The sequence below is a fragment of the Myotis daubentonii genome, chromosome 16 (genome assembly GCF_963259705.1).
Source record: "Myotis daubentonii chromosome 16, mMyoDau2.1, whole genome shotgun sequence".
NCBI lineage: Eukaryota > Metazoa > Chordata > Mammalia > Chiroptera > Vespertilionidae > Myotis > Myotis daubentonii.
In genome coordinates, this window is record NC_081855.1 from 47,774,384 (window position 1) to 47,789,671 (window position 15,288).

The 15,288-nt window shown below is 59.8% G+C and overlaps 3 protein-coding genes across 4 annotated transcripts in view; 2 read left to right on the plus strand and 1 right to left on the minus strand.

The window, feature by feature from the left end:
- Positions 1 to 15,288, minus strand: part of CDK5RAP3 (CDK5 regulatory subunit associated protein 3) — a 161,134-nt gene that overhangs the window by 102,616 nt on the left and 43,230 nt on the right. The window lies entirely within an intron of this gene.
- SP6 (Sp6 transcription factor) lies at positions 450 to 6,918 on the plus strand. The gene is made up of 2 exons (XM_059670761.1): positions 450 to 589; positions 3,414 to 6,918. The coding sequence occupies exon 2, from the start codon at positions 3,472 to 3,474 to the stop codon at positions 4,600 to 4,602; it is 1,131 nt and encodes a 376-aa protein (XP_059526744.1). The 5' UTR covers positions 450 to 589; positions 3,414 to 3,471; the 3' UTR covers positions 4,603 to 6,918.
- Positions 11,102 to 15,174, plus strand: SCRN2 (secernin 2). Of its 2 annotated transcripts, none has more exons than XM_059670762.1 (8): positions 11,102 to 11,241; positions 11,589 to 11,762; positions 12,324 to 12,505; positions 13,033 to 13,232; positions 13,924 to 14,139; positions 14,255 to 14,420; positions 14,515 to 14,695; positions 14,952 to 15,174. In XM_059670762.1, exons 2-8 carry the CDS (start codon positions 11,589 to 11,591, stop codon positions 15,102 to 15,104), a joined length of 1,272 nt encoding a protein of 423 aa, XP_059526745.1. In that variant the 5' UTR covers positions 11,102 to 11,241; the 3' UTR covers positions 15,105 to 15,174. The 2 variants fall into 2 exon arrangements, with proteins under 2 accessions (XP_059526745.1, XP_059526747.1); XM_059670764.1 differs by having other exon boundaries at positions 14,558 to 14,695; positions 14,952 to 15,086.

Sequence of the window (15,288 nt, forward strand, 5' to 3'; positions counted from 1 at the left end):
ACCCCAGGGCCCGCCCCCTCTCTGGTCCCCCACCCCCACCCCTCCAGGGTCGGAGCGAGTCCGGCGTCCCCAGCCCAACCAAACCAGCTCCGGGGCAGCTTTCTTCCCCGAGGGCGGGTCTTGGAGCCCGGAGACACTCCGCCCGGCCCCTGGCCCGAGACCGGGAGGGACGAGGAGGAGCGAGGGAGGTGGCGGGAGGCGACCTAGATAGCGATCCCTCCCCCGTTCCCTGCCCGCCCCCTCCTCGCCGGCCCGGCCCAGCCGAGCCTCCCGTCCCGCCGAGCCCGCAAGGGTTAAGGCGGCCGCAGGTGAGGTGGGCGGGGCTGCGATTTCGGGGAAAAAGGAGCGCGGAGCTCGGGATGAAGGCAGAGCGCGCGGGTGAGTCACGGGCGGAGCTGGCCTCGCTCGCTCGCTCGCTCGCTGGCTCCCGCCCGCCCTCCGCCCCTCCTCCGCCGGCTTGGGTCGCGGCCCCCACTCGCCCTTGGCCGCTGCCCCTCGCCGCTGGAGAGCCTGCCGGCGCACCGGGCCCTGGAGCGCCCGTCCGTAGCGCGTCCGCCAGCCGTGCCGGGAGTCCGAGCGCAGCCTCGAGGTAGGAGCCCGGGTCGGGGCGGCGAGGGGTGCGCGCTCCGGGTCCTCTCGGAAAGACGCGCCCGGAACGCGCCCCCAGGGCCTCGGGGGAGCAGAATCCGAGGGGCTCAGAGCCCCAGCGGAGAGAAAACTGGGCGGACGGGAGAGACTGGAAACTGGGGAAACTGGAGCGACTGGGACAACCGGAGGACTTGAACCTTAAGGACGGGGAGTAGGGAAGTCCGACCGGCCACCGGAGCGCCGGTGATCCGAGAGGCAGCGGGGGAGAGGGGAGGAGGGTGTCTCTAGCCGCCTTCCCCCGTTGGGGAGCGCGAAGCCGGGAGTGTGCGTCCTGCGGTCTCCCACCCCGAAACCTCGCTGGCAGGCCGTGCATCCCCGGCTTGGGCTGCCTGCCCTGGGTCGGGAGGGGCCACTCTGCGGAGCCTGGGTCGTTAGCCTCCCCACCCCCTCGTCTTTGGGGCCGTTCCCAGGCGCCAAAAGCTATTAGGGTCCCAGGCCTCGCTGCTCCCGCCCAGCCCCTCCTGGGCTGCCCCGCCTGGGCCTGAGGCTCCACTCCTGCAGCTTCACCCGGTTCCTTTCTTGTGGTGAGGCCGCAGGAGCCTGAGTAGGCGCCCCAGCCCCTCTCCCGCTCCCTCTGCCAGACTCCTGCGGCCACCTCCCTGCTCCCAGAGGCAGGGGGTAGTAGGGTCAGCCGAGCCCCGCCGTGGAAAGTCCCTGCCCGAAACCAAAGCGCCTCCTCTGCCAATCAGATACGAACCCCACACCTGGGGCTCCCGAGCCTTAGGGAGAGATGGTGAGAAGGGGGGGGGACCTTCAAATCACAGATAGATGGTCAAGAAAGGGGTGCAGGTCTTCAGGTTCCCAGTGGTTCAGGGAGAGTGGAGAGACCTGATTCACAGAGACACATTCAGTACATACTTTGTGGGTGTGTGTGTGTTTCAATCCTCACCTGAGGACATTTTTCCATTGCTTTTTTTAGAGAGAGTGGAAGGGAGAGGGAGAAACAGAGAGAGAAACATTGATGTGAGAGAGACACATCGATTGGTTGCCTCCGGCAAGCACCCGGACCAGGGCTGGGGATTGAGCCTGCAACCGAGGTACTTGACCGAAATCAAACCTGGGACCCTTCAATCCGCAGGTTGACGCCCTATCCACTGAGCCAAACTGGCTAGAGCCATAGCTGTTGATTGAATGAATAAATGAATGTCTTTGTTCAAGTCACTTCTCCAAATACTGCCTCAGTTTCCTCTTTTTCAAGAGTGTTAGTCTGAACGGTAGTTCTCAACATTTGGCTGCATATTAGAATTATCCACGGGACTCCTATAAATGACCCATGCCTAGCCTTGGCCAGTGTAGCTCAGTTAGTTGGAGCATCATCCCATACACCAGAAGGTAGAAGGTTCGGTTCCCAGTCAGGGCCCGCGAAGGAGGCAGCCGATCAATCTCTCTCTCTCTGTCTTCCTTTGAAGTTAATTTTTAAAAATGATTAAATTAGCTTCTTAGTTATTTGAAGTAAAGAACTTACTAGTTATGTTCTTTAAAAAATAAATAAAATAAAAATGATCCACGCCTAGAATACACCCCGTTATTAAAAACCCTTTGGGCAAGTCTTCCTCTTAAATCTGTGATTCTGGTTTTCCTGTCGCCCTCTGCTTCCCCCCACTCTGACCCTGCATCCCTTAAGGAGTCTTGGCCTTTTGTTGTTCTTTTATTTTTTATTTTCTTTTTCGTATTTCCCTTTTTTCTTGTTGTTGTTTTTTAAATATATATATTAAGGATATTGTTATTGATTTCAGAGCGGAAGGGATAGGTAGAGAGAGAGAAACATCAATGATGAGAGAGAATCATTGACCCGCTGCCTCCTGCACACCCCCTACTGGGGATGGAGCCTGCAACTGGGGCATATGCCCTTGACCAGAATGGAACCCGGGACCCAGCAGTCCACAGGCCCAGGCTCTATTCCCTGAGCCAAACTGGCCAGGGCAGGAGTGTCATTTTTACCCTCTTGAGCTTGATGGTGAACTCTTCTCTTCCTGACCCCCTTCTCTGGGAAGCCAACCCCTCCCCGCTTCACATCTGGGTCTCCGCTCATGGCAGGAGGGCATGGGTAGCAGCCGGAGAGAGCGGGCTGGCACCAGTGTGGGTCAGGACCGGGGAGGGGGCTTAACTTTCTCTGGTGGCGAGAAGTCCCCCAGAAACTGGCCTGAGGGCCAGGCAGGGAGCTGGGGAGAATGAGGCTGGGCAGTGGAATGCTCTTCCTCAAGGAACATGCCTCAGAGATGGAATTCAGTTTTGTTTTGTTTTTTTCTTTTCCAAAATCCCAGAATCTGTTTTGGGCTTTGGGAAGTCAGATAACCTCAAGCTTTGAGTTTCAGAAACAGGCCACCTCCCTCTCCGCACCTGTATCCTGAGTTAAAGTGGGAAAGCTGCGATGGGGCTAGAATAGATCCTCCACTTGGGATGGCGGCAGGTCTGCAGGGGGCAGCTGGGGTCGGCCGGTGTGAGCACTGTCCTGTAGGAGTATCCTCCCTACCAGCCTGGGACCAGCCCAACTCCCAGGATAAGCTGGATCCTCTAGGAGAGATAACGTAGGGGAAGGGAGACTTCCATCATCCTCTGCCCTTGGCCGAGACCTTCACACCCTCAAGTCTTCCTAGTTCTCTCGTAGTTAACTGATCTTGAATCCCCCAACCAGAGGTGCGTTTCTCTTTCTCACCTGGGGGCGTGGAGAGGGAGGGAGGGGCACTTCGCAGGGAGGGGACTAGGTTGGGACTGAAGATGAGCTGGTGATTTTGCTCACTTCGCCTCTCCTCTGCCTCCTTTAGGTCTCACCTGAGGAGCCCCTGACCGTCCCTGTCCCCCACCGCACCCCGCATCCCGGCAATGCTAACCGCTGTCTGCGGCTCTCTGGGCAGCCAGCACACGGACGCGCCTCACGCCTCCCCTCCGCGCCTCGACCTGCAGCCCCTCCAGACATACCAGGGCCACACGAGCCCGGAGGCGGGGGACTACCCCTCCCCGCTGCAGCCTGGAGAGCTGCAGAGCCTCCCGCTGGGCCCCGAGGTGGACTTCTCGCAGGGCTATGAGCTCCCGGGGGCCTCCTCCCGCGTAACCTGTGAGGACCTGGAAAGCGACAACCCCTTGGTCCCGGGACCCTTTTCCAAGCTCCTGCAGCCAGACATGTCCCACCATTACGAATCGTGGTTCCGGCCGACGCACCCGGGCACGGAGGATGGCTCCTGGTGGGACCTTCATGCGGGGACCACCTGGATGGACCTCCCCCACACGCAGGGCGCGCTGACCTCCCCTGGCCACCCGGGGGCGCTGCAGGCCGGCCTGGGGGGCTACGTCGGAGATCATCAGCTCTGCGCCCCGCCGCCCCACCCACACCCACACCACCTCCTCCCAGCCGCCGGAGGGCAGCACCTCCTGGGGCCTCCCGACGGGGCCAAGGCCTTGGAAGCGGTGGCCCCGGAGTCCCAGGGGCTGGATTCCGGTCTGGACGGGGCGACGCGGCCCAAAGGCTCCCGGCGGTCCGTGCCCCGCAGCTCAGGTCAGACCGTGTGCCGCTGCCCCAACTGCCTGGAGGCGGAGCGACTGGGGGCTCCGTGCGGGCCCGACGGGGGCAAGAAGAAGCATTTGCACAATTGCCACATCCCCGGCTGCGGCAAAGCCTACGCCAAGACGTCGCACCTGAAGGCGCACCTGCGCTGGCACAGCGGCGACCGGCCCTTCGTGTGCAACTGGCTGTTCTGCGGCAAGCGCTTCACGCGCTCCGACGAGCTGCAGCGCCACCTCCAGACCCACACGGGCACCAAGAAGTTCCCCTGCGCCGTCTGCAGCCGCGTCTTCATGCGCAGCGACCACCTGGCCAAGCACATGAAAACCCACGAGGGCGCCAAGGAGGAGGCGGCGGGGGCGGCCGCGGGCGAGGGCAAGGCTGGCGGCGCGGTGGAGCCCCCGGGGGGCAAAGGCAAGCGGGAGGCGGAGGGCGGCGGAGCTCCCTCCAACTGAGCTCCTCCAACCGCCTCCCCGCGGGTCCCCCCGGGCATCAGAAGAGAGCCCCTGGCCTGGTGTCCCGGGGGCGGCTTGAGCGAGGAGCAGGTGGTTATTTATTGCGAGGGGTGAAGGCGGTGTGGGGTCGGGAGAGGGGACGCTAGGGGTGCTGTAGTCTCTGGCTGGACAGGACGCGTTTGCCTGTTTGGCTGGCCGGGTGTATGTGTGTGTGAGGGGGGAGCTGCGTAGGCCCCTCTGTTCTCGGTTTCCTCACGTCCCCCAGCTGGAGGGGTGCGGTGGGGTGTCCCCACCGCGGCTGCAGGGCGGAGGGGGCCGCCGGAGAAGACGGGCATCCCGGGAACATAGAGGAGTGGGGCCGCCCCTGCGCTGGGGGGACCTGTCTGGACGCGTCCTTAGCGCCTGGGAACCAGGACATAAAAGCGCCTCCGGATCCGCCCTGTGGCCTGGCCCCTTTCATCCCCTCCTAGTTCTCTCCCTAGTTCCGGAGGGAGAGCTGAGATGGGGTAGGGGAGGCTGGGGGTCCCCTTCAGGGAGGGGTCTCCATCAGGCGAGGAGGCTGTTGCTGTAAAAATAACTCCTCTGAGGCGCCTCCTTGTTAACCCTCCCAGACCCAGCCTGATGGAGCCATGAAGGAAGGGGGCAGAGGGCCAGAACCGGGACAGCTTCCCAGCCCTAACTGTGGGGTGGAGAAGAGAGCCGGATAGAGGTGGGGCGTGGGCAAGGAGGTCCCCCTCTAAGACGAGAGGAAGCAATTGAATGGGGGAATGGAGGAAACAAGCCCCTTCCGCTCCAAGCTGGGATTCGGTCCTTACTCTGGGTCTTGATGAACAGTAAAGTTCGGCAGTCCACATTCCCCATCCGTTCCCCCCGCCCCACCCCATGTGAGCTTTCCAGGCAGCCAGAAGCCCCCGCTCTAGAATTAATGTAGTTCCTCATCCTAGGTTCCCCATGGTCTGCCTTCCCGCCTGGGGATGGAAGGGACGGGGTTACCGGGCTTGTTGGGGTTCGGTGGGGGTGCCCCGCAGAGGGACCTCCAGCAGTTCCCACTGGGAGTGGAGGGCTCTGTCTGCCCGGCCACCTCCTGCTCGCCCTCCCCTTTCCCTGCCCCGGGAGCCAGGCCCCTCCTGTAGAATGTGTGACGGAGGCTCCCATTCCTGTCCGTGGGAAGGAGCGGCTCTCCCACTGGAAGGGGCTGCCTTCTGTGATGTCTAGGAAGCTGTCCCTTTCCTTCTTTAGATGCTAGAAATACCTTCTGGTTGTGATCCCGGAGTGGGGAGGAGGGAGGGAGGAGTCCAGCAGAGGCAAAGGGGAGGGAGCCGGCGAGGGAAGAGTGTGGAGCGAGAGGCCTTTCCCAGGCTTGATATGGAGGCTGTAAGGTTCCCCCCGACCTCCCCTCTTTCCACCCAGAGCCTTTTTGGAGGATTAGTTGTGTATTGATTTTTAAGTTATAAGCAAAGGGTATTTTATTTAATATTAGGGCATGTGTTTGTGCATGTTGTGTGTGTGTGTACGTGAGTGTGTGTGTGTGTGTGTACGTGAGTGTGTGTGTGTGTGTGTGTGTGTGTGTGTGTGTGTGTCTACTGAGCCTGTGGTCTCCAGCCAAGGGAGACCCTACCTTGTTCACCCATCCAAGGTCCTGGGCTTTAGGCCTACCGTGTCTCTTCCTCCCTTGGGGATGCTGGAGCCCGGTCCAAGGAGCTCAAAGGGAAATGGGGCTGGGATCTGGGTGGGAATCTGTGTGTGTGTGGAAGGGAGTCTGTACACGGGATAGGGCGACTCTCCCAGCAGGACTCATGGGCCCGGGGTAGTTTAAGAAATAATGTTCTTTCTTTCTGTTCCCTCTGATCCTGACCTCCTGCTGACCCCGCCAGAGGTCCCTTTCCTTGCCGAGAGGGTTGGGGGCAGGAGAGAGTTGGCGGTGCCTGCAGGTTGCCTGGCCAGGAGAGAGGGGGAGAAAGGGAGGGCACCGTGGGTGTGAGATGCCTTTCTCCTCCACCCATCGAAACCAGCCGCCACCTCCCTGTGCTACCAGGACAGCTTTCCCCAGCGACCATTCTAAGGGGAACTCCTGAATGAGTGGTGGTGGTGGAGGGGGGGCATGGCTGTTCCCCTTGTGGAGGCCCCCAGCTCTAAGGTGTCCCTCTGGTGAGGGCTTTGGTTAGGTTTTCTGTCTGCCCCCTTCTAGGCAGCCCCCTAGAGGAGAAATGTAGGATTTTTTTTCTTTAACTGCTGTGAACCCACTTTGTTGGGGGGGAGGGAGAAGAGGAAGAAACAGCCTGTGTTTTTTATGCCGTAATAAAGTCATCAACCACATCATTGCTTCATTTGTCTTCTCGCCCGTCGTCGGTTTCCTCTTTGACTCCGTGTCCCTCAGCTGTGAGGGCCAGGCTGCCGCAGGGTGGGGTGGACACTGCCCTTTGATCTCGCAGTCCTGGGCAGCCTCACCTCTCCCCCTTTGTTTGGGGCAGAGCTGGGCTGATGGAAGGGTCCGGTCCTGCCCTGGGGGTGGCTGGTTCAGAAGGAGGGCGGAGCTCCCTCTGGGTTGATAGCTCTGCGGACTGTCCCTCCCCGGTGGAACCTGTGCAGATGAGGAAGTTCTAGATGTTTCCTTCCTCCTCCACACACAAGCCCCCTCTTTCCCCTCCCCTGCCAAGAACTCGGCTGGTTCCCCGCCTTCCCAGAGACCGCGAGCCTCTTGGCACCCTCACCCCACATGGGGGGGGTGTGTGTCAGTCGGTCCTTCTGGCTGTGAGGGAGGTGGGGGTGACTGACAGCGATTTCTTCACCCAGGATGATCCCTATCAGGAACAAGGCGATGAAAGGCAGCCAAGATATCTGATGGGCTCCCGCCCAGCTGGAAGGTATGAGGGAAAGGCTCCTGCTGCAACTCCCAGATAGAGACCTGCCAGTTACACAACCAGGCGGTGCACAGTGCGCCCTCGCCGGACCCACGGGGCGCCTTTGGATATGCAGAACTGCCCATCTGTGCACACTTTCCCAGGCTGCCCCATGCCTGGCATGTCCTTGGTGCCTAATGAATGTCAAATGAGTATAAAACCTCAACTCCAGAGCCCCAAAGCCAGGAAGGTGGATGAAGGATCAGTTTTGGGCTCCAAGGGGGCAGATAGATGATTGTGTTCTTTTTTTAAATATATATATTTTTTATTGTTTTCAGAGAAGAAGGGAGAGGGAGGGAGAGAGAACGAACCATCAATGATGAGAACGAATCACTGATCGGCTGCCTCCTGCACACCCCACACTGAGGATCCAGCCCTCAACCCGGGCATATGCCCTGACTGGGGATTGAATCGTGACCTCCTAGTTCATAGGTTGATACTCAACCACTGAGCCACACCGCCTGGGCAGATTATTGTGTGTTTTTTTCACCTTCCCATCTTTTTTTTTTTTTTTTGCCAAAATTATTCTTTTTTTTTTTATCTAGTGGGATTTCTATTTCCCCCGCTCTAACCCTAATCCAATTTTTCAGAACTAAATCTGGTACCCAGGTTGGCCCATCCTATCACAGGTTTGGGTCTGGGCTCACAAAATCCACCTTGTGGTGGGGCACCAGAATGATCTGGGGGGCAGACAGGAAACCACACTGGTGTTTGGGGGTGGGGGCAAAAGTTTGTTCCCATCTGCTGCTGCGTTAGACGCCGGGGAGGACAAGAAACAGGTGTGTTTTCCTGTCACCTCATGCCCACCCCACTCCTTGCGGTGCTCTTTTGTCCTTCTGGTTCTGGGGGAGTTAGACCCCAGGAACCTGGTGAGTCCTCTCCTGTCCCCCCAGCGCTGTCCCCGGGGACAGGAGGGCAGCTCTGGGGCTGGCTGGGCCTGTCTGGGCAGGGCTGACTGCCCCTCCTCCCCGTGCAGCTCCTCCCGCTGACCTGCATTCTTAGCGGGGGCCTTTGGTGGGGCTCTGACGCTCCCTCGGCTCGTTTGCCTTGACAGCAATGCTGCCTGGCTGGCCTGGCCCCCTTGATGGAGCCCAAGGCTGGCCACCTCTGACCCCTCAGGTCAGGGGCCCCTGGCAGGACGATCCCGGAGGAGCTGGGAGGGAGGGAAATCAGAACATCTGGACTGACCCTCTGGGCGACTTCTCTGAGCCGCCGTCTCCTCTCCTAGGACGTGGGAGTGGAATTCCGAGGTGGGTGAGTGAAATCTGGAATGGAAAGTGACAGCAGCAGGCAGCCTGGGAACTGCCGCCTGGGGCTGTGCTGCGCGGGCTCCGCCTCTCCTCCTGCCTGTGCCTGCCCCCTAGCGGGAAACTGGGGAAGTGCAGGCGGGGAACCAGCTTTCCGGCTGGCCGCTTGGGCGCTCCTGTTAGCCCACAGCCTTGAAGTTTGTCTCTGGAATGCCACGCAATGGCAACCTTACCACCCATCCCTGACGCTGCACCCGAAGCAGCCTTCACCTCCACGTCAGCCCAGGAAACCTGGCTGCTCGGCGTCCTGTCCTAGCAGTGTAGGTTTGGAAAGAATCTCAGGAACCAAACAGTCCTGCTGTTCCCAATCAGCAGACTATTCGGATCACCCGTGGACTTTCTCGAGATACCGCGATTTCCTCCCCCAAACCCCACCCAGGTATGCCCCTGGGGGCTGTATTAGAGCAGCACTTCTCAGACTTCATACCTGAAGTCTGGGGAACATGCAGCTTCTGATTCAGTAGGTCCGAGGTGGGGCCCAAGACTCGACAATTTTCACAAGCTGTCAGATGATGCTGATGCTGGCAGTCTGCCGACACTTTGATAGCAGAGAATTAAAGTGTCGTGTTGTGCAGTGGGAGATGTGTGGCGGAAAAATAGCCACCCTGGCTGGGTAGCTCAGTTGGTTGGAGTGTCGTCCTGATACACCAAGGTTGCAGGTTCAATCCCCAGTTAGGACACAAACAAAAGTCAACGAATGAATGAATAAGTGGAACAACAAATCGATGTTTCTCTCCCCCCCTTCCTCTCTCTAATATCCATAAATAAATAAAAATGAAAAAATTAACCCTCCCTCTCCCCACCTGTGGTTGGGAACCACAGAGGCCCTCGCAGGGTAAGAGACCTGCCCAAAGAGACCCCACAAAAGCAAGATCAGACGCCAGTCTGCAGAGTTCCAGGTGACGCTCCTCCCCACTCCAGCCCAACTTCTAGGCCACTCTTCTGTTCAAGTGGCAGTCCCCTTCCTGGCAGTGAAGCTCATCTTCCTGGAGACACAGGCATCTTCTTGGGATACCTGAAGGCATTTAGGAAACATCTCAGGTTTCAGGCCCCAGGTCTCCTCCAGCCATCACCAAGCACGCCTGCCTCCAGCCTGCCTCCAGCAAAGCCTCAGCCTCTGCCTTCATTCCCACTCTAGGAGCGACCCACCCGATGGAGCAGCAGCCCTGATTGTGTGGCTGGTGGATGTGGGAGAAATAGACCATCTGTAGTGTCTCCCCCATTCCTGAAGGACTTCACAGAGCAAAACGGCGTGAGATGCATTCGCCTAAATGCTGGATATGATGGAGATCGCTTATAGAGGAAAATGACCCAGCAAGAAGAACACTCGAGACTTCTCCTGTTTCAGCTTCACTATGTGTAAAGAGACCATATCTTTGTAGTAGAAATTTCCAAATTTTCTTTCAAAGCACTTGGGGGGAGGGGGCAGAATCAGCCTTTGGGGGGTTGGATGGGTTTTATGTATAGGTGCCCTTCAAAAAGGCGTTAACTTATGTGTTCCCTACATCTCCTGGCTGAGCCATTCTTAAAAACAAAAACAAACAAACAAAAAAACCCTTTTCGCCCTGCCGGCGTGTCTCAGTGGTTAAGCCTTGACCTGTGAACCAGGAGGTCATGGTTTGATTCCCCGTTTGATTCTCAGGCCACATGCCCTCAGGAGGCAACCGATCAATGATACTCCCTCATCATTGATGTTTCTATCTCTCTCCCCCTCTCCCTTCCTCTCTGAAATCAATAAAAAAGTTTAAAACATAAAAAAATACTTTTTCCTTCTTTAAAAAAGAATTTTTTTTTTTCAGAGAAAGGAAGGGAGATCAGCTGGCTCCTGCATGTCCCCCACCGGGGATGGAGCCCACAACCTGGGCATGTGCCCTGACCGGAGATTGATCCAGTGACTTCTCAGTGCATGGGACAAAGCTCAACCAACTGAGCCACATCAGCCAGGGACTGGCCATTCTTACAGATCTTACTGGGGAGGCGGGTGGGCCACCAGCCTGGGATCGTGCCTTCGGAATTCAAACTAGGTCACAAGTTCTTTAATTCCAGATGCCCCAGCAGTCCCAGCTTTCTAATAAACCCGCACGGCTTTTCTTTCCTCTCTTTTCACGTGGCTCCTTTCCGCTCCCAGCTCCTGCTCCCCACGGTGACCCTACTGGAATTGCGAGCTGATTCTCAGCTTTTTCCTGCTTGAAAGCTGCGGGCGGGGCAGGGCAGGCAGCCAAGCCAGGCTAGGGAGGCCGCTCTTCTCCGAGAAGCGGTGCTAGCGCGCACCCTGGTGGAAGACCGGGGAACTGCAGGTGCTCGGTTCCAGCTCCGCCCCGGGGGGCAAGGCCTTCCAGGTCACCTGGGAACCTCGGTCCAACGGGCAGACCTGACCCTAAATGGAGGCACTGGCTCCCGGAACTAAGCTGGGGATCTAGCAGGGAGAGAGGGTGAGGAGCACACATGACTGGGAAGCCAGAAGGGGTGGACAGAAGAGGGCTGTGGGACACTTGGAGAGGCGCAGGGCAACAAGGGAGGTGGGCCAGGACTCTCAGAAGGGCAGGGCCCGAGGAGCGCGCTGGCCTGCTGATTCCTGAGCCTGGAGCTGGGGAGAGAGCGGGTGCCTCCGGGTCACATTGCACATGGACTGTGCGCGGGGTGCGGGGTGTCCAGAACCCGACTGCACTGCCTTCCCTGGGTGTCTGTTTTCACATGTGGGGAGAGGGGCTCCCCAGCACTGATTCCAGGCTGGGATAGTGGAGACACGAGGGACACACTTGTCTCCCCCACTCCCCAGATGGCATCGTGGAGCCCTGACGCCCCATGTTCCTGTGACTGCTTTGTCGCGGTGCCCCCGGCCTCGGCCATCCCAGCTGTCATCTTTGCCAAGAACTCAGACCGACCCCGGGATGAGGTGCAGGAGGTGGTGTTTGTCCCGGCGGGCACTCATGCCCCTGGCAGCCGGCTCCAGGTGGGTTAGGCCTCTGGGGTGCCGGGTGGTGGCGGAGGTAGGCCTTCTTCTAAGTCAAGACCTTTCTCCTCTCTGCTCCCACACCTGGGAGGCCTCCAGATGTGGAAAGAGCATGAGCTTCACATCCACCAGCTGGGACTTAGCCTATTGCTTAACCTCTGTCGTCCTCAGTTCCTCCTCTGTAAAATGGGAATAATCAGGCCTTCCGCTAAGGCAGTGGTTCTCCACCTTCCTCATGCCGCGACCCTTTAATACAGTTCCTCAGGTTGTGGTGACCCCCAACCATAAAATTATTTTCGTTGCTACTTCAGAACTGTCATGTTGCTACTGTTATGAATCATCATGTAAATATCTGATATGCAGGATGGTCTTAGGCGACCCCTGTGAAAGGGTCATTCGACCGCCAAAGGGGTCGCGACCCACAGGTTGAGAACTGCTGCTCTAAGGGCTGTGGAAGGTGACTGCCACTTGGTAGGAACCTTCCCCTTTCTGATCGGACTCTCCCTCTCCCCCCTCCCCCCGTCTCCCCCCTCCTCCCCCCCCCCCCCCCCCGTCCTGCAGTGCACCTACATCGAGGTGGAGCAGGTGGCCAAGACCCACGCTGTGATCCTAAGCCGCCCTTCCTGGCTGTGGGGGGCAGAGATGGGCGCCAACGAGCATGGCGTCTGCATTGGCAACGAGGCCGTGTGGACCAAGGAGCCAGTTGGGGAGGGGGAGGCCCTGCTGGGCATGGATCTCCTCAGGTGCGGCCCCTGCCCTTCCTCGTCCCCTCAGCACACCAGAAGCCTGGGGACCGAGGACTGGCCCCGGCCTTCCTCCCCTCCTCCAAGCCTGGTCCACAAAGGGCCCCTTCCTTTCTGCGTCACCACTAGGCCGCCCTGCCCCTCCCTCCCCGGCCCCATCTCCACAGTCTGGTTGGAGGCTCTCCCAGGTGGCCACCTCTGGGCCTCCCCTGGCCCAGAATCAATGGAGGCTTAATGTCTTTCTAATGAAATCTCATCCCGATTTATTAACCCAATGAAAGCGGAGCAGCTCTGATTGAAGGGGTGGTGGGCTCAGGGCACTTCTCCGAGACTGTGTGTTGGGCCTTTGCATGGCCCCTAAGAGGCAGCCTGACAACCACCGGCATCGCTGCAGTGTTGGCAGGTTTTCTAGGGGACTCGGGCCTGACACCAAACCTCCCTGGGCCTCTTCTGTCCCCTGGAGCTCCCGCCACCAGCCACGGTGCCCCATCACCCTCCTGTCCCCCCCGGACCTCTTTCTGTGCCAGGCTGGCTTTAGAACGCAGCAGCTCAGCCCAGGAGGCCGTGCACGTGATCACAGGCTTGCTGGAGCGCTATGGGCAGGGGGGCAGCTGCCGGGAGGACCCCACGCCATTCTGCTACCACAACACCTTCCTGCTGGCTGACAGAACCGAGGCCTGGGTGCTGGAGACGGCGGGGCGGCTGTGGGCCGCACAGAGGATCCAGGGTGAGGGGCCGGTGCTGGGGCCTGCCTTTTGCCAGCCTTGGGAGGGGGTGGGAGAGGTGGTGGCTGCAGGGAAGGGCCGATCCAGGTGCAGGCCTCTCGGGTGGCGGGGCCTTCCAGAGAGATGGAAAATGAGCCCCGCGGGGGAACCTATCCTCCCCCTTCACGGGGTTAAGTCCTCTTGTGCTCCAGCCTGCTGCTTCCTCCGAGGAGCCTTCCTGGACTCCCTGATGGCCAGGTTTCCCCCTTATATCAGGTTTCCCTCTGGCTGATCTGGGGAGGGTGTCTCTTCATTACACTCACCACAGATGGCAGACTCACAGTTCTTTCTGTGATTGTTCTGTCTCCCTCTTCACCATTGTGTTCTCAGCACCCCGCTGAGTGCCTGGCACAGAGTAGGACTCAGTGATGGCGAACCTGTGACACGCGTGTCAGAGGTGACACGCGAACTCATTTTTTGGGTTGATTTTTCTTTGTTCAATGGCATTTAAATATATAAAATAAATACCAAAAATATAAGTCTTTGTTTTACTATGGTTGCAAAGATCAAAAAAATTCAAGATGTGACACAGCACCAGCGTTAAGTTAGGGTTTTTCAAAATGCTGACACGCCGAGCTCCAAAGGTTCGCCATCACTGCAGTAGGTGCTCGATCATGAAGGACACCCCCCCCGCCCCCCCTCCCCCCCCCGCAGAGGGCGCCCGCAACATCTCCAACCAGCTGAGCATCGGCACCGACATCTCAGCGGAGCACCCGGCGCTTCGGGCCCACGCCCAGGCCCAGGGCTGGTGGGGCGGCCGCGGCCCCTTCGACTTCGCGCAGGTCTTCTCGCTGACGCAGCAGCCGGTGCGCATGGAGGCGGCCAAGGCCCGCTTCCGGGCCGGGCGGGAGCTGCTGCAGCAGCTGCAAGGTCAGCGGGTGACGGGGGCGAAGGGGTGACGGCCAGGAGGGCCACGGCGCTGCCAGTCTCTCCCCCGTCCTGTCCCCGTAGCTTTGGGGGCCCCTGACCCTGTCCCGCTTGGCAGGGGGCATCACGGCCGAGGCGATGATGGGCATCCTCAGGGACCAGCAGAGGGGCATCTGCATGGACTCCGGGGGCTTCCGCACCACGGCCAGCATGGTGTCCGTCCTGCCCCGGGACCCCGCGCAGCCCTGCGTCCACTTCCTCACGGCCACGCCAGACCCTTCCAGGTGCGGGGCCGGGCTGGGGACGGAGGCGGAGTGTGCGGGGCAGGGTTCGCGAGGGCCGTGGCCGTCCTCCATCCCTCCATCTGCGCCCCCTCAGGTCCGTGTTCAAACCTTTCATCTTCGGGGCGGGGGCGGCCCAGGCCCCCCAGGTGCTGTCCCCCACCTTTGGAGCACAGGACCCCGTTCGGACCGCGCCCCGCTTCCAGACTCGGGTGGATCGCCGCCACGCTCTCTACCGCGGACACCAGGAGGCCCTGGGGCTGATGGAGCGGGAGCAGGTGACCCCCAGGGAGCAGGGCCTCCTGGGGGGACCACTCATGGCCCCCACGCCCCGCTGGGTTCTGGGAATATGGGGGGGGCGGGGCTGGGAGTGGAGAGGCTCCAGGCTGGGGAGAGGGCTCTCTCCCTGCAGAGCCAGCTGCCCAGGAGCATGTCGGGTCCTTTGTCCCTTCCTCCGGCTGTGAGACCAAAGACATGTCCCCCTTCATGGTGGGCGAAGCCTGCGCCGGGACTCATCTCTGCCTCTCCCGGCAGGACCTGGGGCAGCAGCTGCGGCAGAAGCAGCGAGATCTGGAGCAGGAAGGCCTGGAGGCTGTGAGGGGGCTGCTGGCCGGGGCCCCACCCCCCCCGGAGCTGGGGGGCCTCTTCCAGGCCTTTGTGGAGCGGGAGAGCCAGGTGTACGCCTGAGCGCCACAGCTCCTCCTGGCCTGGCGTGGGGCGCGGGGCTGGGGGGGGGGCCTGGACCCCGGGGCAGTGGGATCCGAGCAGGTCCTTCACGCCCCTTGTTCTGAGTGGCTGGCTCAGCCTCGTCTTCATAAATATGTTTTATTTCTTATGTGTTTTGCTGATTTTCCCTCGAGCTGCCCCCAGT